Raw genomic sequence first — 25,337 nt, 5'->3', positions numbered from 1 at the left:
GTTTGTATGTAATGTATGAATATAATATACAAGTTTCACTTTTTAAATGGAATTACTGAAATCAATCTACTTTTTCATGATATTCTAATTTTATGACCAGCACCTGTATTACGATACACCTACATATTTACACCTCTATACTGCATAGAATTCTATAGTTTTCGCCACAACATGCCTGCAGCGTGAGACTGAATACAGGGAGGCAAAATTAAAGAATCTGATGAAACGGGCGCTCCAAACTCATAAAACACAGAAGAAACTTGACTTGGATGGGAGAGTGTTTGTGTGAGATCTAAACATCTGTGCAAAAAGTGTTCCCAACATTCAGCCTGACTCCGGTTTTAAGGGTTAAACTCCCTGAAGTCCAACAACACTTCCTCAGTTTGACAAACTTTCTCAGGTCAATGTAACTTCTGCAGCAGCGACAGACACACAACTGGGATTCTGCCTTTAAAACATGGGGTTCACACATCCAGCTTCTCTACAATCAACAAATAACACATCCAGCTTCTTACTAACAGATGTTAGTGAAATTAAAATGAAAGAACACGTATTAATTAAAAAGTTAAAAATGTAAAAAATTAAAAGGTCAGACGTGAAATAAGGCCAAATATTTTAAACAGCTACATCTAAATGTTTGGGTATCCAGCAGTTTCAAGTGACACAATGATATTTGAGAAGTCAGGTGAGAATGAGATTGTTGTTGTTGATTCTGTTTAAGTCTAGAGGCCCCGCGTGTCTCACACAAAGTGACTTTAAAGACACTAAAGTAAAAGAAGAGAAACAGTCCAAACCTTTGGTAATGCATAGTTCTTTCCTGAACCCTTCAGAACATCAAGCATTAAATCAGCCTCCTCTCTGATTCTCATGCAGCAGCTGATTTTTCACTCCTGTCTACAAACTAAAATAAAGAGCAATGACAACAACAAAGAAATGGCTCTTTTTTCCCCCAGGGCCTTCCTTTTACTTTGCGTTTTCGTTTCTTTTCTTTCCGTTTGGTTTCTGAGCCGGAGCGCCGACCCGCCCGTCTCCTCTGAGCAGTAAAAGGCAGCCGCGGAGCCGGATGTCTCTCTGGTCTCCGTCTCAGGGCAGGAAAGGTTCGTCCTCGTCTTCGTCCTCGTCTGCGCCGGGACCCGGGTCGCTCAGGCACCTCATCAGTTTCTGCTGCTCTTTCGCCTCATCTTTGCCACCGGGCTTGTTTGGTCCACTGGAAGGAGGCCTCATCATCAGGCCTTGGTCCTCGTCTTGCTCCTGCTTCTCAGCCTGTCTGAACTCGTCCAGCAGCTTGACAGAATCCGGAGAGTCTGGAGACGCCAGGTCCACCTGGATGGACGGAACACCGTCTGCCGTCGGCCTTACGTGGTAAGATTGTGGATCTGCAGGCAGAACAAATCAACAAAAAAAATTTAAAAGAGCTTTCAAATACAATCCCATCTCCATAAAGGTTGGGACAACATGTAAAAAACATAATGCAATGATTTACAAGTCTCATAAACTCAAATGTTATTCAAAATGGAACATAGTAAACATTAAATGGTAGTTTCTAGAAAAAAAAATGTAATTTTCAATTTTATGGCAGCAAAACATCTAAAAAGAGTTGCGAGAAAAGAAAATTTTAGAGAGGCTGAATCCCTCAGAAGTAAAGATGAGCAGAGGTTCATCAGTCTGCAAAAAACTGCAGCTAAAAACAGTGGAACAATTTCAGAATAATGCTCCGAAGTGGAAAATTAGGAATAGCCCATCATCTGCAGTTCATAAGATCATCAAAACATTTCTAAACTCTGCAGAGATCTCTGTGAGAAAGTGACACGGGTCTGATTCTGTTCGTCAGCCTGAAAGAAGAGTCCAGGAGCTGAACTGACCTGCCTGCAGTCCAGACGTCTCACCAACAAAACAAACATCTGACGCATCGTGAAACAAATAAATCCAGCAAAGAGGCAGGACCGTCGAACAGCTCGAGTCAAATAAGAATGGGGCAACATTCCCTCTAAAACCTCAGGTCCAGATGTTTACAGACTGATGTTAAAAGAAGAGACGCTTCAGAGGGAAACATCAACCTGGAACAACTTTGTTGACGTGTTGCTGCCATCAGTCATAATCCCTGGATGTGTTTACCATGTTCTACTGTGAATAAAACGTGAGTTTATTCCATTTTGTAAATCATTGCATTGTTTTTATTTACATTTTACAAAAAGTCCCAACTTTTTCAGACTTGGGGTTGTAGATCTAATCGTATGCCATCATTCCATCAGCATGCATGAGCACACAATGAAGAAGGGAGAGACGTGGATGACTGATGAGGATCACACTCTAATGACTGCAGGTTTGTTTTTAACAATGCCAGTCACAGTGAAAACATGCTGAATCAACCTCCAGTGTTGGCCACATTCTGCTCAGGCCTCCCGTTCGGGACATGCTCAGCAGAACTGGAGCTGTTCGGCCTCATCGTTCATGAGAGGTTAGTACAAATTACCAAACATGCGTGTTAGAGGTGCTGTGAGTTTACCTCCGCTTCAAACGACACCTCCTACACTCTCTACATACCTGAAGGCTTTCCTTTTTGCTGATGAGCAGGTATGAAATCAGTGTGTCTGCCTAAAATAAAACCACACTCTGGTTTACATAAATCTGAAGAGAAGCAGGGTTTTCTGAGCTTTTATTCCTGAACTTTAAACAGTGTCGGATCCTTCCGAGGCCCATTAGTAATGCAATGAATTCCCGTTGGGGGGTTTTGAGCTGAAAACAACATGTTGGAAGCCGGTCTCTGGTTGCTGCCAGGACAGATGTGTTTACCTGAAGCCAGTCTGGCTCGGGACATGGTCGGGGAGTCTGCAGCTGCAGCAGGAACCGTCAAGTAAGTCGTCATCTCCTTTATCTGGGAAAACACACACATCTCCGCTTTATTCGGGGTTTTGGAAACAGAAATCCCACAAACATTCACATTCAAAGCTGAACCAGGATGGGAAAATGACAAGAAAACAGCATTGGGACGCATTTAATTACTTGGGAAACTGAAGAGCGCTCAGCGAGTCTCTGATAATCAGCAGAATTAAAATGTTTTGCTTCATGGGAGCCTGCAGAAACCTTCAGGTCCACACTGACTTCTACTACATTTGATTTACTCTGAAAAGGAGTCCTTTCATTTTCTAATTACAGGCTGAAGAACTGGGAAAGAGTGTAAAACTGCTAAACTGACAGAGTAAATCAGTTAAAAGAAATTAATTTAGCAGACAGGAAGTGGACTCTGATTGAAAAACAAATCATTTAGCTGAAATAAATGATGTGGCGCTGCTCTCAGACCGACTCTCTGCAGTTAACTACAAATGTCAAGATTCACCAAATAACTTCATATCAAGCAGAAAAGTTTGATTTATCCAATTCTGACGAAGTCTCAGTGGACACCAAGAACATTACAGAGCAGCAGTAATATTCCTTCATGCTCGCTGACTAACTCTGCTCAGTTCCAGTGTCATCAGTATGTAGGATTTATGAGGCGAGGGTTGGTGTGAGGAGTGTTCCCCACCTTCTTGTCGAGCTCGATCATCTTCTGTTTCTTCAGAAGGAATTCGTTCAATCCGTCCTCAAAGGGATCGGCCACCAGCGTGTGTCTGTTGTACGAGTGCAACTGAGAAACAAAACAAAACAAAAAAAAACATGCGTGACTAAATATTTCAGCAGGCGGTGCTCAGTAAGATAATTTCAATGTTCAAAAAAAAGAACAAACAAACACAACGTAAACTAATAAAGTAGCAGTACTTCAGCACAGATTTGAATTAGTTACAGGCTCAGGGAACTGTGGTAAGTTTAATCAGAGAAAGAAAAGATGATGATGTCGGCAGCATCAGACGTGTTACCCTCTGCCGTGTCCTCTGAAGGTTGCTCCTGAGGATTTTCCTGATCTCCTCCTCTCGGCCTTTGCGCAGCTGGGGAAGAGCTCTCTCTGCAGGCTTAGGAAGAGCAGGAGGGATCTTGGGCTGAATGTTCCTGAGAAACACACAGAAAAATATATTCTGATGCTTTGTTTTGTCGACCGAAGCAAACAAGAAACCGTGAGGCTCGTTTACTTTAATGAAAACGTAACTATGAGATCTGAGCAGGTTGTCTCCAAACAACTTTCATCTGCTTGTTAAATTGTTTCGGTCTGTATTTGTGTTTAGTTTTATCATTAAAGAATACTTTGCTACAACTATGATATATTATTTGTCATTTGCTGGGTACAGAACATTGTTAAAGCACAACAAATAGAACCTGTCACTGATGGAGCGGGTCAAAACTGCACCGAGCTCAGTTTAAATAAAACTCACTGCATGGAAACAGTGGAGGGCATAGCAGACGGCAGCCTGGATCCACTTTCCACCATCTGAATGGCGTGTTTCATCTCCATCTTGTGGTAGAAAGCGATGAGCTGCGGCTCTTTGGAGCGTTCGCCTACAATCAGGAACTTCTTCACGTATTTCTTGTTGAAGCGGTTCAGTCTGAGAGGAGGACACGAAGGCCAGTCAGTGTCTGTGATATTTAACATCAAAAGTCTCTAATTTCAGAGCAAAACATTAAGATAAGAAATGGAAATTCTGACAAATTCTGATTTGTTTCCTGGTGGAAAACCTCCCTTCTTCTCAGGATCAAAACCATCAAACTTCTTTTGTAAAATATTTAAAGCATAATGTGAAGAGTGGCTAAAGTCAACTCTGGTTAAAGTCCTTACTTGTCCTTCCAGTGGTGATGTCCATAATGTCCACAGATGTCCTCAATTCCAGTCAGTAAATGATCGAGGAACTGCAGATTAAAAGCAGAGGAGTTGTTGAACAAACAAACAAACAAACAAACAAACAGAACGCTCCCTAAACCTTCTGGCCTCAACCGTCTCTCCATCATCATCATCTTTCTTTCTTATAAAGCAAACTAAAATCAGACACAAACCAGTTCTGGTTGACGTTTCCACAGCCCATGTTACAAGAGTTACAATTCTATAACATTTACAACAAAAAATGTGACAAAAAACTATTTATCTTATTTTATTTGTATTTTTCTCTCTGTATGAAATGATTCTCGTTGGATCAAAAAGATTTAATAAACCTTTAGTTTGGTTTATGACTCAGAGAGTGAAGATGACATCGTGTCCTTTTTGCTCCACCACAGTTTCGGTCCCTAACAGGAGAACCAGGCAGCAGCAGGAGACGAGTTTTAACATCGAATCGATGAGAAAAGCAAACAGCAGCCGAGATGATTGACTGGACTGAGTTAGAAATGTGCAGGTGACTGCAGCCGATCCGCGGGTCGCCCCCGGTCTTCTCGCTGAGCCTGCAGGTGACAGTCTGACGGGCGGCGTTGCTATAGTAACACGTCATTAAGCAGAACCGCAGAGGTGAGTGTTTTACATAAAACTGCCCGGCACTTTCCAGTTAAAGTCTGTAGCTGACGAGCGAGTTAAAGAATCGATACAAACAAGCAGCCTTTTGATTTTTACAAACATCTAAACTTCCTCCTGTCACCAGTTTGTCTCCCTGACACTCGAGGACAGCCGCAGGTGTGAAAGAATCTGATTTAGACATTGTTATGAGATGATTTTGGTCACTCTTTTTTAATTAGTGCAAAGTTATTATTATGATCTCTAAAAATTGAGTTGTTTTCCTGTTAATCTAAACACAACTTGCACACAATACAAAAGAATCCATGAATACAAAAACAATATATTCCACACTATGATGCAGCTGTATTTGTGAGAAGCACATTTAAGTCAAACTGTAGTCAGAGTCAACTCATTATTCCCATCTTAATAACTAATGCAAGAAACAAAATCACTATAATACGTTTGAAACAAACTACACCGTGTTCATCACTGGATGTACAGGATTTCCATTTTCTGTGTTGCAAAAACAAATCAGAAACTGAGCCCTTGTAGGCTGTCAGAAGCCTGGATGTCTCTCCCTTCAGATTCTTCCGTGGAACTCTCTCCAACCTCTAATCACTGGTGTTTTACATTGAAGGAGCCATTAGAGCCGTCTGCTGCTCTTCTCTCGAGTGCTGGTGACTCATCGCTCAGCCCTTGAGAGGAATGTGTGTGTGTGTTCTGTGTGTGTCAAGAGCTGTTGGGCTACGTTAATGCTTTCAATACATTCAAGCACTGCAGACCACCGCGGTAAGGTGTCATTTAGTTTTAGTTGCATCCAACCAGACGTAAAAAGCAAGTGTAAGAATGAGAAAACCAAATTATTTAATGCTAAAAGTCTGTACAGATGTGAAGTACCACCAAACGGCCAGTAGGTGGGGGCAAAGATCAAAACTGGATTACCTAACTGGCCTCAGAAGGTTTCAGTGGAAAACACCTGGCACATTTTCCACAACAACAACTAAAAGGACTGCAAGGAACAATCCAGCTGACTCCTGTGCATTTTAATTTAGAAAACTGGTTTTAATAGGAAAAGGTCTGTACCTGAGTGTGGATCTCCTCATTAATCGAGCGCTTGGCCTCTTGTTTCTTCTTCACTGCCAGCAGGTCCACCAGGGGTTTGATGGTCATGCCCTTCAAGGAGGACAAGACGAACAAAGCATTATTCTTCACTTTAAACACCCCCTCATCCTGCACCGAGCCAGAACGTGTCTCGACACTTTCTGATCAGTTCAGCTAAAACAATAACATTTTTCTTTTTGCTTCATAATCTTTCTATAAAGTGTGGCGTAATGACCTGTAAATTTAATCTGCAATTTTCTCTCTCAGCTGATGAACAAACAGCTTTGACTTTTGAGAAAAGTGAATTCTAGCATCAGTCTGTCAGGTCACTTTCAGATCAGAAACAGGACGCTGACTCAGAGTGAATCCTTGTTCCTGTCTGCACCTAAAGATTTGAGTGCATCATTCTGGTGCGTAAAGAGATTAAACGGGTCGTCTGACTAACTGCAAGAGCAAGAAGAGGATGACAGAAGATTTCTGCTTTTTAAAAGTATCCAGCTCTCCAGAGACATGAATACAAGGTGACACCTGATTCCATTATCTGCAGATAAAACAGAATACTGAAGAACATGAATGAACGTTTAAAAGTTGCTCAGAATCAAAAAATGTTGCCTCCAGAAAATCAAGACTGATTCCATTTACAGCAGCCAGTGTGGTTTAATCCAAAACTCAAACAAATCAGCTCATATGCACGAGCAGAGTTTGCAGAAAGAACGAGTTGTTTACAAAAAGCACAAGAGAAGTGAGTCCAGTTTCAATCACCTGTATTCTAACATTAAAATAAACATTCCAGCTGAAGTAAAATGAAATGTCCTCATTTCCATTGTTACTGAACGTACTTCTGCCTTCACACTGCCCCCATCGTCCGTCACATTATCAGAGCGCCTGAAACATTTCTGCTCATACTAATTTATGTAACAGCGTGACCAAAAGAACCTACAGATGCCAATGGAAGCTTAAACTGTAGGGAAAGGACAAATTCAAACTAGATGCATTGATGCAAATCTGCTGCCACAAAAGCTGTTTTGCATCCAACACGACAGATGCAGGTTAGTGAGTACCAGACAAGCTTTGAGCAGAGTTTTCTACAGCTGGTTGAGTTCCTACGATCAAAAAAACCAAAAAAAACCCCAATTAGGTCTGTATTTGTACCTGAACAAAGACTGTGAAGAAAATAACTGTGATGATGGCAGTCAGGAACATATCCCTGGGAAAGTGCCTGCAATCCAACAGGTAGCCAAGGGAGAAGGCGATGGCTCCTCGCAGGCCACCGTAGGCTATGATAAACTGATCTTTGGTGGTCAGCTTGACGATGCGGAATTTGTTGATTACAAATGTAAGACTAACCACACCTGTAAGAAAAACAAGCAGAACTCGGTTAAGTTTGTGTCTCTGACTCATTCTACTTTGTCAGCGGTTTATTTGACAGTTTCAAACTGTTCATCCTTCATCTAAAGAAGACAAAACATTTCCTTGAGATAAGTCTTTCATGCATATTAAGACTGTTTCCTGTCTTTGGTTAAACAGATTGTTTTTGCATCTTGTTGCCAGCTCTGAAAACATTTGTCTTCAAATGCTAATTTGGGAATGTGAGAGCAATTTTTATACACAAATGTTTACAGTGCTGTGAAAAAAAGAAGTTAGGTTTATACTAAACAGCAAAAAAAAAAAAAAAAAGGAGAATTGAACTCTAACTCACAAGATCCTCTCAACGTGTCTTGCCTCACCAGAAATCTTTAACCACATCACAAGACGGTTCTTGTGATTCTTTCATTTTCTATTTCCCCTTTTTAACAACATTATTTCACTAGTGTAACAAATGATCATCCTAAAATTAACAAAAAAAGACTCGGAGACGACTCGTTTCACACAGTGAGAACTGCGCAATGAAACATATTAATGAGACCGTTTACACGGTAAAAAAAAACACTTAAACTCCACATTTCAGTTATCTTGTTTAGGGAAAAAAGCCAAGGAATTTATAAAATCACATGCTCTACAGGATGTAATCTTAGAAGACTATTGTAAAACATTTAAGACCCACCCCATTGAACATCCATTAATAAACAATAAAAGTAAAACTTTGAGCTGCAGGAGCAGACGCTGCTGCATTAAAGGGTTAATCCGGTCAAACCTGAAGTGATGTTCTTTCTAATAGTTAATACTTTATCAGCTGTGACATTGATCACAGAGCACAGCGTGTTGAGAAAGAGGCAGAAGTCTTCACTCACACTGGGCTAATGGCTTTTTTTTCTCTTCCTCAAAAGCAACACACTGGTATGAAAGATCCCGACAGCATTTGTTTAGTTTGTCACTGGTTTCTCAACTGATCAATGTTACTACAGAAATGTACGTATGTGGAGCACAGATAAGACTGTTTCTGTTGGTGGTGCAGAGGCTGCTGAAAGAAGCAGTCCACCTGATCAGTCCAAAAGTTTACTTAACCCCTGGTGGAAACACACTGGGCTAGTCATCAGCCTAGCCTGGACAAAGACTTCTTTCTTCATTCTCTGTGCTCTGTGACTGATAAGGTACCAACTACCTGACAGAACATCCCTTCATTTAGGGCCGATGTGAATAAATACTCTGAGCTGACCTATGACTCGTGCAACCAGACACAGGATGACTGTCGACGTGACAAAGGTCCAGTTCCACTTGTGCTTTCCATCCACAGTGGCCACACCAAGAAAGATGAAGATTAAAGTCTCACTGACGCTGCTCCACATCTTCAGGAAGTACTTGATGGTGGTGTGGGATTTGTGGGATATGTTAGCCTCCACGTAGGGTCGCATCACTGCGCCGCAGGCTATCAACCTGAGCAGTAAAAAGAAACCAAAATGTGTGGATTAGATTAATGCATTTGAGAAAATGTATGGTAATATTTTACATGTTCTCTAAATCAGCTCACATGTGATTTATTGTAGCTTAAAGGAAGCAGCTGATTTGAGTTCTCAGCTGAAGTGTGTCAGACTCTGAGCTTGAATTCATACGCCTGCTAACCACTTCTGCTGCACTCTAGAGTCACGCAACATTACTGTGTCAAAAATATGGAAGTAAAACAGTCTTTGTATATACAGACGTCATGAGTCAGAGCAGCACTTCAACGTTTCATGCCACTTGTGAATATACTGGTTTGGCTTTCAAGGCATTAGAGAAGGTATGAAAACCTTCACAACAGGAAGCCTCACTCAAAAATGAAATAAAAAGCTGAATTCAGAATTTGATGCCAGGTGCAGTAAAGAGCCAAAAAAAATAAAAAGATTCTCCTTGAAGCTACAAACACATCGGCCCTGTCAGAGGGCGGAGACGTAAATCAGCGCCTCCTGTCGGCCTCATTACAGGTAATAGATTACTATGTTCTGGAGAAGCTCATGAAATGTAGAGAAGACCATAAATCCAGACAGGATTAAAGTCCCAGTTTAATATCTTACTGGGTAAAAAAGTGTGAAATGTGACCAGTTTGCAGAAATGCATTTGTCTAAAACGTGATAGCATGAAGTGAAGTCAACCAGTTAGGTCAAAATGTCAAAGATCTTTTAGAGAAGTGTTTGGTTTGCCTCTGGAGAAATTACTTCAGAAAACCTTTTTACAAAATAACAGAGTCACAATACTTACTTTTATATAAATATTCCACATAAAAGGAAAAAAAAAGTACAAAACTGAATTTCTGCAAATATATTCACACTATTGCTTCTGCAGCTTTAGCTACCATTTTACTCATTTTAACTAGTTACTGTTTTGCTCATTTAAGCTTTACCATCTGTTTTGCCAATTTTAGCTATTGTTATAGTAAGTTTAACTACCACCACAGCATTGGGTTTGCTAATTTTAGTTACAGTTTTGCTAATTTTGGCTCATGTTTTGTTAATTTTATCTTTAGCAACTCTTTTGCAAATTTGATTTTACTGAAAGAATGAGATCTTGGATGCAGGTGGTCGAAACAAGTTTTCTCTGCAGGGTAGCTGGGCTCTTAGAGACAGGGTGAGAAGTTGGGTCATCCAGGAGGAACTCGAGTAGAGCCGCTGCTGCTCCACATCGAGAGGAGCCAGGTGAGGTGCTTTGGGCATCTGATTAGGATGGCCCCTGAAATGCCATTTTTCTAAATCTTTTTTTCTTTTTTTCTCCAAGTGTGTCTGACACGAAATGAAAACTTACGCCATGATGCCAGACAGGTGGAACACCTCAGCCGACAGGTAGGCCATGTAGCTGTACACAAAGACAAAAAGTGGCTCGATGACGCGGGTGTGGGAGGTGAAGCGGGAGGTGAAGGAGGCGAGGAACCCGTAGATAGCGCCGACCAGAACGCCACCCAGCGCAACAACCAGGAAGGAGATGACTCCCAGGAAGCCGTCCAACACCGTCACTGAGCCGACGAGTGAAAACTCCTCAAACAGATGGTACAAAACCTACGAGCGGGGAGACAAGAGGAGGCAGGGGGAGAAGAGAAATAATGAAAAGACTGAAAACTACGACCAAATCCGATTAATGATGTGGTGTTTATCACAGAAACATAAAAACTTTTATATTATAAAGAGTTTGGCTGTATTATATTTGGAGTTCAATATTGTATAATAAATAGGTGTTGTGTTATAATTTCACAGCACAAGGTCATAAAACACATCATGTTACAAACTCGTGTTTAATTTTTTTTTTCAACCAGCTACCAGCTCAGTGTATCGTAAAGATACACAGAACCTCCTGTAACAACAGTCAGGTTAATTTAGGAACTCTTACATTTTCTGGACGTGCACCAAAGACTGTAGTCAAAACTGTCTGCACAAAGCTGTGGCTGTACCGGCCATGTTTAATAAATACACGGTGGTGCTAATCTTGGAGCTAAACGTAGGAGCCAGAGACGACAGCTCGAACGGAATGAGACTGCAAGGTGCATGAAGGGTAACATTTGGACAGCATGCGCCTTCATGAAGGCATGTGATGCTGGTTGATGTTAAAAACACAAGTTGTTAATAATAAAGCCTGTGACTCAGGTACTGGTTGGTTACTTTATACTGTTGATGGAGCTGGATTGAAACAGACCAGATAACAGTTTTGTCAGTTTAAAGTGTTTTGGGTAAAAGGGGAATTAATCATAACAGAGTGAGTCATTCATAAATTCCTTTCAAAAACTAACATATTTAATAAGGATTTTTCTACAAAAACTGTTTCACAAAGGTCCGTCTTATTTCTTCTTTCCCTCATGGGAGAACAATGAAACAAAAAAAACCCAAAACTGTAAATTTATGGCATCTTGTCATCGACCACGCTGAATTTTATTTCCATTCTTGAGTACTTACCACAGTTACAGCATCATTGAGCAGTGATTCACCAAACACCAGGATGTGCAACAGCTCATTTATATGAATCTCTTCAAAAACAGCAAGTACGGCCACTGGATCCACGGCTGAGATGATGGAGCCAAACAGCAGGCAGGGCAGAATCCCCACGTCACTAAGACCAGCCTGTGGTATCTGACAGGCAGCAAACAGGAGGCCTCCGACGAAGAAGGCGTTCCAGAGAGTCCCCACAACAGCAAACATCAGGATTGTGCCAAGGTTCTCCATGAAGGGACGGATGGGCAGGAAGTAGCCAGCATCCAGGATGATGGGGGGTAACAAGCAGAGAAAGAACAACTTGGAGTCCAGCACTGGGGGGACGTCCTCTCCAGCCAGTTTGATGAGCAACCCAACCAGCAGGCCAACAGAAATCAACAGGCAGCTCTCTGGAACAATCCCTGACAGGCGGGGGATCAAATGGAAACCTGGAAAAAATGGAGAACAAAGATAAGAATGAAGAAAGATTTTACTTGGAAATAATAGTGCCAGTAGTTGTCTCTTTCTTAATTATGAAATTAGGAAGCAAATTGACAAAGTAAGGCAAATATCTAGAAGATAATTTATTAGTTGTCCTTTTTAATAAGTGCTGATTTTAACAAAACAATCAGCAGTGAAATATTCCAGTGATGTGGGATAAAACTACGTTTCAGATTTAGCAGCCACTCATGGAAGGCAGAGCTCTCAAAAGCAATAAAAACTTCCACTGCACGTTCAAATCAATTCTAATTTCAGTAAATAAGTTAGTATGATGCAATGAAAATTCTCCAAGGAAATCCAAAAGCATGTGTAGGCCGAGCAGACATGTTGGAGCAGGAAACTACATCCCTGACAGAACACTGGTATTGAAGCTGTAGGCTGCAAACTTTGTGCTGTAAAGTTATTTTTGCTTAAAAGAAAGAGGAAAAACAATGAAAATCATGTAATATAGACAAATCTCATGTGACGGATAAAGATGTCAAAACAGTGACTAAAATAAATCTGTGAGCATACTTTAAGGAAACATGAATACATCACGGAGATACCAGGCAAATAATAAAAATAAAAAACTTTGTCTATTTGATTTACGAGCTAATTTATTTTGAAACAAGATCCACATTATTAAAAAAGAAGAAGAAGCAGAGCAATGTTCATGCCTTCACAAGAACTTTATCTTCAGTTAGCCAACAAATGACAAAAACTGTTTGACCTTAAAAGTGTCTTTACTATGAAAATGACAGTCCAGAAAGGGTAAGTTTAACATTAAATTACAAACCAATCAAAGGTAGATTTCCACTGAGGAGACTGAACTGCAGCTGTCTGAGCTGCAGTGAACAGGAGGATGAAGTTATTTACTGTACACTGCTGCCATGCAGGTTTGTGTCAGGTTGTAGCACCGATGTAACAAATATCTTCACACAGCGTCACAGATACAAACACACGGGCTTGAACTCAATCAGGTAATCAGCTTGTGTGGTGTTTAGAGTGAACATAACCTAATGCTGAAAATATGACTTCATTTGGAATTAGGGAAAACAACTACAGCATATCTCTTGAACAACAAGCTGGATTAACACACTTCATTATTTTTTAAAAACATTGTGCAACATAAAGCCCTCATAAATCTGCAGAGCTCAATGCTTTAGCATAAACATAGCCTGTCTGCACGGCATCTGCTTAAAACAAACAAAAAAAAAAATCTCTGTTCTCACTGTTTCTTACTCACCTGTAAAAGAAATCTATTTGAGTTAGGAATATTTATCATCATATGCAGGCTCAGATTACTTTATATTTTATTTAAAAATTGAAGTTTGATACTAAGCAATGCTTGTTCTGTTTCTCATCAGCAAAATAAGTAAACAGGGAACAAGTTGGTCACCAAACGAAACAAAATCAGTTCTGCTGAAATATATTCATGCTGCTTTTTTATAAAGCTCTGATTACTGACGGTAAAACAGTAAGATGTGATGCTGCCTGTTGGATGTCCCCTCAGACAGGTGTGTTAAAAAGACACACTGAGCCATGATGTCATCAAGGTGTTTTGACATACCATGCAGCCATCGGTGGAAAGATGTGGTCTGCCACTATAATTTGATATTCAAATTACAACGTGCACCCGCAGAGTTTTGTCACGTTCAGGAGAAAAAGATCCAATTCCTGGCAGTGTGTGTCAAATTATTAAGTGGACCAAAGCTTTGGGACAAGAAAGAATGGAGTTACAGCAGGACTGGAGCTGCAAGGTGTGTTTTCATGAGGGGAATGGTCACTCATTAACTCGTGGTGATATCGCCTGCCCTTCCACACATCCTGTCCGTGTGCACATTTACCTAAAAGATTATTTAGATGTGATTGTTCTGTTAAATCATCACAAAGTTACATGGTTCTGTCTTGACAAATTGTAAAGACCCAGACTCAGAAACCTCTTGGAACAAACACAACATCTGTGGTTGTGTTTGATATTTGAGCAACCTGATGACAACACAGTGAGTGTTTCAGAACACATCCTCAACAAGGACACGTCTGAGAGCTACACAGCTGCATGATCAGGGAAAGACAGTGAGGGAGACTTTAGATTAAACAAAGAGGTGTACTTTCTCTGAGTCTGAGCACTCTTTCTTTCACAGAACGTTTTTTAAAGGCCATAACTCCAGAGGCTAAACAGGTGAGCAAACAAAGCTATTCTATTACAACTGCTGCGCCCAATAACCAGAAACCTTATGTGAGTTCTCAGAAAGGCGTGATCAGAACGCAAATACTTTACTTCTGACACAGGAGCTTAATATCTATTCAAAATGAGGCATCAGCCTGATTACATGAGACTTCCAAATTAAAGATAAATTTGCACATTGATGTTCACACCCTCTAAGATCCCAAAGACACTGTTATGTAATTACAAAGCCATGTCTAAATGTTTTAGAGGTATCAACCCACAGACATCTCTGCCACCAGTGACCCTGCACAACTCCAGACACATTAAATGCTTCTCAGGTGAACAGAGTCGATGAAAGAGGCAATCCTTCATCAGAGATCCAAATATCAGGAGTTCTGATGACAACAATTAGAATTCAATAACACAACACTCAAAGGCTTTACTCTACAGCAGCCTACACAAGCTTCACGGAAAGTTACTTAAATATTACTTTATTAAATAAACAGCTTGACACAAGCTTATTTAAAACAGTGTGCAGAGGCAGTACTGACACAGAGTTTGACAAATTCAATCAGTCTGAAAGTGTCCTCTGGTGCTGCCAACTGAACAGCTCACTTTGCGAGTTTATATAAAAAGAAATTTAACGTTTTACCAGAGTGAAAAATGCTCCCATGCAATCTTTCAAAGCTCTACCAAAAAGAGTATCTGACTCTAGAAAGTGGCCTGGGAAACCAAGCAGTGGTATTATTAGGGTGCATGCAGTCCCATGATCCCTTATGTAAAGCATTCCTGGGAGTGACGTCGAATCGTGGTCCAGAAATAGTCCACAATGAACTGGTATTTAAACAGACAATCAAACCCCACGGACATACGATGACTACTAAACCTTTTTACCTTTTACAAATGTGAATGTCTTTATGCAAAACCTAGACTTGAGGTTGGTAATGCACAATAATGATTAATTATTCATCAAAACAAACCACATCAGCGAAACACTTTTTATTTGTTGTATTGACCATGTTTTGTAAAAAGAGATTAATCCACATAAAATATTTGCTGAAGTGTTGGGAAGTGAAGTCCTTGAGGAAAAGGCAAAGAGGTTATGACTGGATGGTGTAAATGTATTACTGCGCACGCTTCAAGGAGAGGCACAGTCAATACTGGAACTAAAATGAATCTCTAAATTAGCCATCATCTTTTATGAGTAACCAGAAGGGACAAAGCAATGCATGCAACACAATCAGGAGGAACAGAAAATACATTTCAATGGGATTACAGATCCTTCCACAAGTAAGCTCTTAACACATCTCGGACTTCAGATGAATTTAATCCAGGATAAATGATGACATTTAGTACATTCCTTACCCTCTCCTATGGCCACAGCACTCTTCATGTGAGCAGAATATAAAGGAAGAAAATTATCTATACTGTATACAAGTTAAGTTTAATCAAAACCTGTAAATATGAAGGGGATAACTGGTGCATGCAACAGTAAACAGCGTGTATAAAAAGACGCAGTATGTACTATAGTGAAATGTTTTATGTAGCATTTTCAAATATGATCAGGCTAATCGTCACGGCTGCCTGTCAACTATAAAAGCTGCTGTGTCCTTGTCATTTTTCCTCCTGAGAGCCGTTATGCAACAAGAATATTGAAAACCAGCAAAGGGTGACAGCTCATTCAATTGTGTAAATGTAGCCAGTGTCATACTGGCTGGTGTTTGCCACACATCATCCTTCCCAAAGACAGGAAGTCAGTCCTGTTGCCAGGTGACTAATTGTACACCACTGGCAACCACATGAGATTCACTGAGCAAAAAAACAACATTTTATGACTTTATGCCAAAGATGGTGACTAAGAAAAGATTTATGTGATTATTTTTTCTAAAACCTGTAACATTTAACTAGCAGGCCAGCTGTCCACTCATCAGTGGACGTTACAGACAGGTTGTGAAGCATTCACTTCAGGGTTCGTGACCACAACGCTGTGTAAAGATGAGCTCTGCTGAGTCATTGTATTATTTAATGCAGACCATTGTGCGACTTCAGCTGTGCCAGATGATAATTGGCTTGAATTATTTATTATGGCCTAGTGTTGGGTTTTTTTTTCCCCACCACAACCCCTGATGTTTTATCTGAAAAAATACTCCAGGCTTCTGTTGGAGACTTTTTAGAAATATTTTTGAGTTTTGAGCTTTGACATCATTTATTCTAACTTTGAAATGGTTAAAATGACTGTATTAGTGTCAAACAGCATGAAGCATTCACTCTCAGGGGATATTTTAAACAACCTATGTAGGCAAAAGATCTACCCTTTTAGGGCGTCTTGCAACAGACATGAGTTGACCTTTTATTCCAAGTCTTAGAGGTGATTATTGTGTGTTGCCTGCTGCTTTCATCCTCCCTAATTGCATTTTTTTTTTAGAAACAAAAGAGAACAATAGGTGTCTAATCATTCTGAAACCCAGACTAAATTTGTCACGCTCTCAACCACATCGTTGTATTGGACTTATGTTCTCCACGCTGCAGCAGCTCGAAGCCCTTCACTCAACCTCCTGCAACCGCTGCTGAAATCCCATTTGTGGCAGAAAGACAATGGGCTCCTTCAGAGGAGAAAAGTTGTAAAACTTCAGCGCACAGTGCATATCTGTAGGTAAATCACCGACTACCTCAATAAACTCTAGAGATATAAATGAAACGATAAAGGAGGATTACGTAACATCCTCAGATAAATATGGATTTCTATACTTTAGCAACCTACAGGCACACCGTTGTATAAAAAACATGTTTTGTGGCTTATATGTCAATGAGCCTTATGTAAGTAAGCTTATTGTACTCGTGAGTGTCTTTTGTATTAAAGTAAACTGCATAGGAAAATATAGGAGTCAAGATAAAGCACATAAAAATTGCTAAAGTAATTTGGTTTTAGATTATATCTTAACCAAACAGCAGCTGCCTGAGCCATTTCTGTTAAGCAACACCCACCAAGATTTGGTAAAAAGTGAGCGACCCACTACGTTTTGGGATATAAACTACTTCCTCTAATTATTGAAAAAATAAATATCGATTGATTTTACAACATTGTACACTGATGAAAAAAGGTATTTATAGCTTATTGAATTTTTGCTTAAGATGGCGGCTGTAAATCTTTAACCCTGGACATATGAACGTCAGGAAAATACACTTATCTTTAAGATAAATTAACAGTCAATATTTCTCTTTCCTAAGAATTCCATCAATTTTGTGGATTTAGTCTTAACTTAAAGGACACAATAAAGGTAAGCTGAGGACAGTCTAACACAGATTGAAGATTTGTCAAAGGCTGGGAAGCTTTTCCTGATGGGGCCGTAGGACAGTTTTAAAACTCATTTTATTTAAAGGTCTGCCCATTCCTCCACAATAACTACTACCATATCTAACTGTTTAGTCAAAGTGTGGACAGACTGACTCTTCTATAAGGTAGTGCTTGATTCCAGCAAACACTTTCAAATTACACAGAATTAATGCAGCAGTTCTACAAGGAAGAACCTTAAATTAACAAGTGATTACTCATAATTCCAGTAAAAATGCATAAACAACTTATCTTTACGATTTAGCACAGATAAAGTAATCTCTTCAGGAATGTGCAGGTCACTTTAGTAAACAACCTGCAACACCACAGGCCAAACAACTTCCATTCATCCATCCATCCATTTTCTTTAACCGTTTTTTTCCCTTTCCGCATTCCTAAAATAGTACTGATCAAGATAAAGTCAGTCTTAAAACCTTGGACCTACTGCAGTAAAATAAACTACAAGCAGATTTTGGATATGTTCATGTACTGCTCATATATGTTGGTAAATCATAAAATCATGAAACAGAAGACAGAGTCTTGTCTTGTTATTGATTACAGAGAATCCAACACTTAGAATTGATCTAAGAATAATGAAATCTTAAAGTTGACCAAGAGGTTTCAATTAATGTGGGTTTAAATCAGGTAAGTTATTCTCTGAAAATGAAGATTCTCATTCTTATTTGTGTTTCTCAGAGTTGCAGATCTGGACTGAGGTTTCCCTGTACTCTCCAACAACAGCAAAGAACATTTTTTTCCTCAGTTCATGCAAACAAATCTTTGTACTTCGACATGTGCCCTTTTCCACTGGCATTGTTCCCAACCTCTAACCCCGCGTGCCCACCCAGAGTCCATTAAAGTATCAGTGGAGACATCTGAGTCTCCCCAAAGGCCAAGGACAAAACAATAAATTACCTTCTCTGTGGGTACATTTACTTACTACGTGTGCATGAATCTAATTGTCATTCTTCTAATATTTGTTGCTCACATCCCTTTGATGCCAAAGTAAGACAGTAAATACTACAAGACGGTCAAACCAACTTGAACTTGAAACACGACCGTTTCAGATTATTCACATTCCCAACACATGTTCTACAACTTAAACCTGACTGATGGAATGGGCTTGTCATTCACTTCAAGCCAAGGATAGTCTTCTTTTAATAACTCATCATTATTATTTTGCTTGCAGAATTTGCTCCCCCATAAATGTTTTGTGGTTTATAACATTTACAGTTTAATCTCTGAAAATCAGTGATGGCACTGCTGTATTATTTTATGATATTTTACAACAGCTCAATAAAGACATGTCCTTAATGCCACTCAGTCAAAAGGTTTCATATTATACATTATACCAGTTTTATATAACTATTGTACAAATTTCCCAATAACTAAAAAAAAAAAACAAAAAAAAAAAAACAGGTAATCTGATAGTAGTCTATTCAGCTGATGCTGTTTACTCCTTTGTCTTTTCTCCCACACGTAAGAAACAAGCTTCAGGCTGCAGTTAAACGCCAAACAGCAGCAGAAACTATTCTCAGATATCAGCGGCAGATGAATGTAGCTGTGTATGCTTTCACTGAGCGTCACAGTGATGGAACACACACTTGCTCAAACTGTTTGGTCAGCCCTGAATGATAAAAGGAAAGGTGAGACAAACTGAACTTGGCTGGCCTGCCGTAGGAACCGTACATGAGAGGCGGAGAGAAAAGGCCGGACACAGTTATCCTCACCTCACAAATATCAAGGGAATTATCACAGGGCACAGCCCACTGTCTCTGCTCAGGAATTACTACTGAATGTTATCAGCCTAAAATACTAAAGTTCACCAGGACAATCAGTGCTTGGTGCGGGTTAGATAAAGCTTTGATCCATTATAGAAATTACTACATATATGTTTCATATCACAGCCACAACATGATTCTGGAACCGAGTCCAGTTATTTTCCTGTTTACAACTGAAGATTTCAGACAGTCATTTCCCTCCTTCCTCAGAGGATTACTTTATGAGGACTATAAAGCACACTTAAATCTGCCAAAAATAGCCTTTAAGTCCTGCACTGATAAAATATTGCTGAATCTGTGTTAAACTTCTCTACCACTTAAATAAAGCAACCCAAACAGAGAATGTTTCTTGCCCCTTTAGGACACGTTCTCAGAGACAGTATTCCCTGGGTTTGATTCATGCAAACAGTCTTTGAACTGAAAATAGTCCATTTAAGAAAAGTAGTTGTTTGAGAAACAAAAAGAAAGGCCCTGCTTGGCAAGACGAGATAAACAGAGATAAACAGATTGTGGATGTGAAATATAAAGCTTACAATCATAAATAAGAAAAACTGATGACAGACCCTTGTAGCAGCCACATTCAATTACCCACAGCCTATTTTCAGCAGCGTTAGAATAATCAGAGCCATAAGACCACCTCTGTGTCCTGCTGTCAGACAAACAAATCAATCACATCTTTTATCGTGGTCATCATTCCTTTAATTCCCTCTCTTTCCTTAATGTCCTTGAGCGCTATCCTGCAAGTAAACTACTTTAGCCAGGTGGACCTTCTCTGTCTACGTTTCCCATGAGACACTGGGCTTTTCGCCCAGACACTGAGACAGCATCCTTCCTGGCTGCAGGCTGCTGCTCAGTCAGGCCTCTGCTTCCACAGGCAAGTGACAGGCTGCTGGCTTTCAGGGGAAAAAAAAGAAAAGAAAGCCAAGGACAATGTAGTTCTGCCAAAAGCCCAACACAAGGAGGAAGTGATGATTGAGGGGAAACAAAATGTAGGACCGACAGCAGAAAGGACAAGAGCTTCAAAGAGAGAGGAAGCAGAAGACAGAAACAACAGAGAGAAATTAAAGACTACACTGAAGTATTTACATCACTGTCAAAAAAAAAAAACACAAGTCGGGGTGGGGATCTCTTAAACTGGGCCATTTCACAAAAGATACTGATTTTGAAATAACCCTCATGTCAATGTTGCAGCAATTTGCCTTACATCAAAGCACCAGGAGGTAACCATCTGTTAAAAACTTGCCAAATACAGTCGTTCATTTCCTACATCCAGGCTTCCGGATCAAGCTGCTTTGTCATCACAGCAGTAGGTATTACAGCTCCAATACGCGTTCAGCAGACAACTGCCTGACCAGCATTGTCGGCTCAATCCTTCACCGACTGAATTCTGGTTGAACTTGTTTTGCCAGCATACCAGTGGAACTAATAATTGGTATGCAGATTACAAGCAGGGAAACCCAGTCATCAGATACTATCAAGTAACTGTAGGGCAGAGAAACACCAACTGTTCGCTTGGACGATGGCTGCCATTAATAAATAATTGGTATTAAGTCGATATAAAGTCAGTGGGCAAAACAGTTTTTGTTACATCAAACACTATGTACCTATGTTTTTGCACTTCCAGTGATGACATTGTCTTTTATGAGGGGGTCGCCTTTAGCACAGACTGCAAAAGAAGTTGTCCATAAACTTTTCCTAATAAGTATAATACTACATCACCCAGCAACAATAATAAGACCTTAGTTTTGAAGCTTTTATCTTTAAGAGCTCTACATAACCCTTTTAGAAAGAAAATATGGATAAATTTACATTTGAAACAACATTCATGGCAAGAATACTGTAGTTTTTTTATTATTTCTTACATTTTATCACAATAAAATCAGAAGAAAAAAAATATATCCCTGAATAAAAATCCAAACATATATTTAGTTTATAATACATGAATCCAAAGTAATAATATTAATCATACTCTATACATTTAAGCAGACTCTCTGTTGCTTAGATACGTGTTGCTTAGTATCAGCGAGAGTTAGATCGGTTCTATTTTGATGTTCTCTGTTTCTCTTTCTACGTCAGAATCGAAGATCATCAAAAGATTCTAACTTTATTTTCTTGACTTCAAAGTTGGCTAATTCCCAAGACAGGTCTTCCCTAAATTTGGCTTTTAAAAGCAAAATGAAAATCAAAGAAGATTCAGTTTATCACAAATTGGGAGGCCAGTTCTAAAAAGTTTAAAATATTATCCTGCGGGCCATATCTGGCCCACGGGCCTTGACTTGGACGTCTTTAAAGCTGTAATCATATCTTGATGCTAATCTGATCGTTTGTTGTGAGTTTTAAGTGGTTGTAAATTTTGCACACTGATACCAGTGCTGCTTTTTATACCATCCATCCATCCATCTTCTGTACCCGCTTCTCCTTTCCGGGTCACGGGGAGCTGGTACCCGTCTCCAGCAGTTACTGTGCCAGAGGCTGGGGACACCCTGGACAGGTTGTTGGTCTCTATGTGTCCCATCACAGGGACACACAGAGACAAACAACCACTCACGCTCTCACTCACACCTAGGGACAATTTCTAAGCATTACCAATTAACCTAACATGCATGTTTTTGGTGTGCGGGAGGAAACCGGAGAACCTGGAGGGAACCCACGGGAGAACAGGGAGAACATGTAAACTCCACGCAGAAAGGCCCCAGGTCAGGAAGCGAACCTGCAACCTTCTTGGGAGGCGTCAGCATGAACCACTGCACATGGGTTTTATATCAGATTTACAAAAACACAAAAATTATATCAAAATATTACTGAAACACTAATTAAATCTAGTTTTATTACTTTTTAAATCTTTTTCTTTCACACTGTAAGTGAAGGCATTCACGATGGGGTGCTTGTAGCACCCTCTGCACCCCTACTTCCCCCGAACAAATGTCAGAAACTGGACTGCCTTCAGGTCACCTTTAGTCTGGGCTCAGAACTGATGATCAGGGAAGCATTTCCTGCAAAGACCGAACCGAACCCCATCCGCGCGTCACGCGGGACTCGATACTCACCGAGTTTCATCAGAGAGGCGAGAAGGACCCACAGGGAAATTTCAAACGGGACTTTGACGTGACCGTACTCGAGGCTGAGCACCGGGAAAGCCTTCTTCGTGATGTTGTGCTCCGTTTTCGTCTTGTTGCATTCCGCGTCCTTCCCGGTGCTGCCGCCGGCGGCGTCCGCGGAGCTGGCGGCTCCCAGAGGAACCAAGGAGCCCCCCAGCAGCACGAACATCCCCAGCAGGAGCAGCCCGAGCTCCGGCCGGCTCCTGCTGCTGCGGGCTCCTGTCCTCGAAGGCATGTCGGGTTGAAAAAGTAAAAAAAAAAAAAAAAAAAAAAAAAAAGCCAGCCAACAAGTTCGAGGAAGTTGAGTTGGCTTCAGCTCCACCGGGCTGAAACAACTCCTCAAACACGAACCAGTTCGACTTAATGGCTCGGTTCGGCTACCTGAAAGCGAACCACCGGTCCATTTCTGTCGGTTAACGAGCTCGACTCCTGCTCAGGTAAACCGACACACAGACACACACACACTCAGGCCGTCGTTGTTCGTGTTGTTGTTGGAGGGAAGCAGGAAACGCCAAGATGCTGAGAGGAGTTTCTTCCTTTTCGTAAAAAAAAAAACTCCCTCCGCGGCGGATATTTGAAACGGACCACCTATGTCCTCATCGCAGACCTGTTCCGCAAGTTCGCCCGCCTCCCGGCGCGTCCGTGACCGTCAGCGTCTCAGGGAGGACTCAGAGCTGATGCTGAAGGCAGACGGAGGCGCAGCGGCATCTCCTTCCTCTTCTCCTCCCCGACGCTCCGAGAAACTCCTCCGTGAGGCGGCGGCGCTCGGACTCTGACCTTGAGGGGGAAGCCTCGCATCCGCCGCGCTGCATGTTGCCACGCACCTCGTCAACATCAACTTTTTGGTATTACTACGCGGGTATGCGGCATCTCTCCTCCAGCCGGCGGCGCCTGGCTTGACGGGGCGGCTCAGCCCAAGCGGGCGGGGAGAGGGGGGCCGAATTACGGGGAGACTTTTGTCGGGGCTGCGCTGCTCCGGGGTCAGACTCCCGGCTCGGGCTCGTCAAGCCAAGTGGAGCCTCGTTTTGTCTGTTTTAGCTTCATACAACCTTCAAAACACACACCCTTTCGCGGAGGTTTCACGGGATGGGAGGAGGAGAAGGAGGTGTTAAACAGCGGGGAGGGGGAGGCTCGACTATAGCGACACCTACAGGAATGGAGGTTCAAATGTTTCTTAGGTAAGACTTGCAAATGATTAGTAGTTCTGGCAACTCTTCTCCAGAGTCAAACCATCAAAAATAAAGACCTAGAAGCAATTAGCTATGGCGGCCAACTTGAACTGGGTTGACTCCAAATTTTAGAAGCACAGCCAACTGTTATCTTCTGAGAGTTTCACTGAAATCTGACCTGTGGTTTGAGAGATATTTTGCAAAACAAACTCTTGTCAGTCAATGCCAAATTTTTAAGCAGCGTGTTGATCTCAAAGTGTGTGTTGTGAATCACTCTCAGCTATTACCATGCCAAATCTTAGCCCAGTATCTGTAAAACTGGCTTAATTATAGACATTTTTTGTATTGGGTAATGTTGATTAGGTGTAGCCGAAGATAGACGTCCAATGATTGCTTTCTGAGAGTTCCATCCAATGGCGTGGTTTTAAAAACAAATCTTGTGTGATCAGTTACAGTGTTGGAGATGGATCTTGGCTACAACCACACCAAATTTTAGCTCAATGTCTGTAAAATTGGCTGAATTACAGCATTTTTTTTTTGTGCTTCCTAATGACGCTTATCTGTGAAGGTCATCTTGATAGGAGTTTACTCAGTGATTAGTTTCCAAGAGTTTCTTTAAATTAGATATTTTGCTAACACTACAGACAAGCAAACACACACAGACGCAAGCAAAATCATTATTGCCTCTTGCCTGCTGTGGCGGGCTTTAATATGCGCAAAATATTGAGCGGAGAAGCAAATATCTCCTGACCAGTCACAAAATGTCTCAAATAAATTCTGCTAATTAATGAAGCATGACCATAAGGACACACTGACTCACAAAAGATGCAAATTTAAAAAAAAAAAAAAAACTAAAAGGCTAAAATGAGACAAAGAATAAACAACAGATGGACTCAGAAATGAAACGAGCTGAAAGCACACAAAGACATCAGTTATTGTGTCTCTTTCAGCTCAAGTGTCTTCCTCATGTGGACGAGCAGTGCCGCACACAAAAGGTCGCTATCATACAAGTTAAAGATATGTCAGATCTGTGTTGTAAAAGACAGTAATCTGATACATCTGTGCTCTTATGTGCAGGAGGTTCAAAGGTCATCTTAGTTTGCCTGTGTACCCTTATCTAAATGACACCACTGCCTCAACGCTGCTTGATCACAGTGAAATTTAGCAAAAACGCTGCATTTTGAACAAAGATGTGCAGTGGCTAATTTAGAGGTGCGTACAATCGTAGAAATGGACTTGCAGGCATCACATAAGAAGTCAATGATGAGCTTCAGGTGCTAACTAAGCCCCACCTAGATTAGGTAGGAGGACAATAAATTGTTTAAATTCCCCTTATTGGAGCACAGCTGTGCTGTAGTTTCAGTGAGGAGGAAAGACGAGTTTTGTGGGAGTCGTCTTGGAAAGATTTAAATAAAACCTCACTGCAGTGAATTTCCAAGTACAGCTTAAAGGATGTGACAAATAATCCCTTTAATTGCAAATGCAGTGGTAATAGCAGGCTGTGTTGTTTCACTAAAGCATTGTTTGTGCCATTTACCGGTTTGTCAA

The 25,337-nt window shown here is 40.8% G+C and overlaps 1 protein-coding gene across 2 annotated transcripts; it reads right to left on the bottom strand.

The window, feature by feature from the left end:
- Positions 1 to 6: 6 nt before the first annotated feature.
- Positions 7 to 23,683, bottom strand: slc9a1a (solute carrier family 9 member A1a). 2 transcript variants are annotated; one of them, XM_017423790.3, is made up of 13 exons: positions 22,570 to 23,683; positions 11,746 to 12,209; positions 10,607 to 10,857; positions 9,048 to 9,265; positions 7,604 to 7,803; positions 6,434 to 6,523; positions 4,706 to 4,776; positions 4,305 to 4,475; positions 3,855 to 3,984; positions 3,524 to 3,625; positions 2,794 to 2,875; positions 2,545 to 2,595; positions 7 to 1,376 (listed from the first exon to the last, which is right to left on the bottom strand). In XM_017423790.3, exons 1-13 carry the CDS (start codon positions 22,853 to 22,855, stop codon positions 1,084 to 1,086), a joined length of 2,409 nt encoding a protein of 802 aa, XP_017279279.1. In that variant the 5' UTR covers positions 22,856 to 23,683; the 3' UTR covers positions 7 to 1,083. The 2 variants fall into 2 exon arrangements, with proteins under 2 accessions (XP_017279279.1, XP_017279280.1); XM_017423791.3 differs by lacking the exon at positions 2,545 to 2,595 and having other exon boundaries at positions 22,570 to 23,681.
- Between the last annotated feature and the right edge of the window lie 1,654 nt (positions 23,684 to 25,337).

This window comes from Kryptolebias marmoratus, linkage group LG16 (assembly GCF_001649575.2).
Source record: "Kryptolebias marmoratus isolate JLee-2015 linkage group LG16, ASM164957v2, whole genome shotgun sequence".
In the NCBI taxonomy this organism is placed as follows: Eukaryota; Metazoa; Chordata; class Actinopteri; order Cyprinodontiformes; family Rivulidae; genus Kryptolebias; species Kryptolebias marmoratus.
The sequence above is the reverse complement of the archived record's forward strand: the minus strand, read 5'-3'. Positions and strand labels throughout refer to the sequence as shown.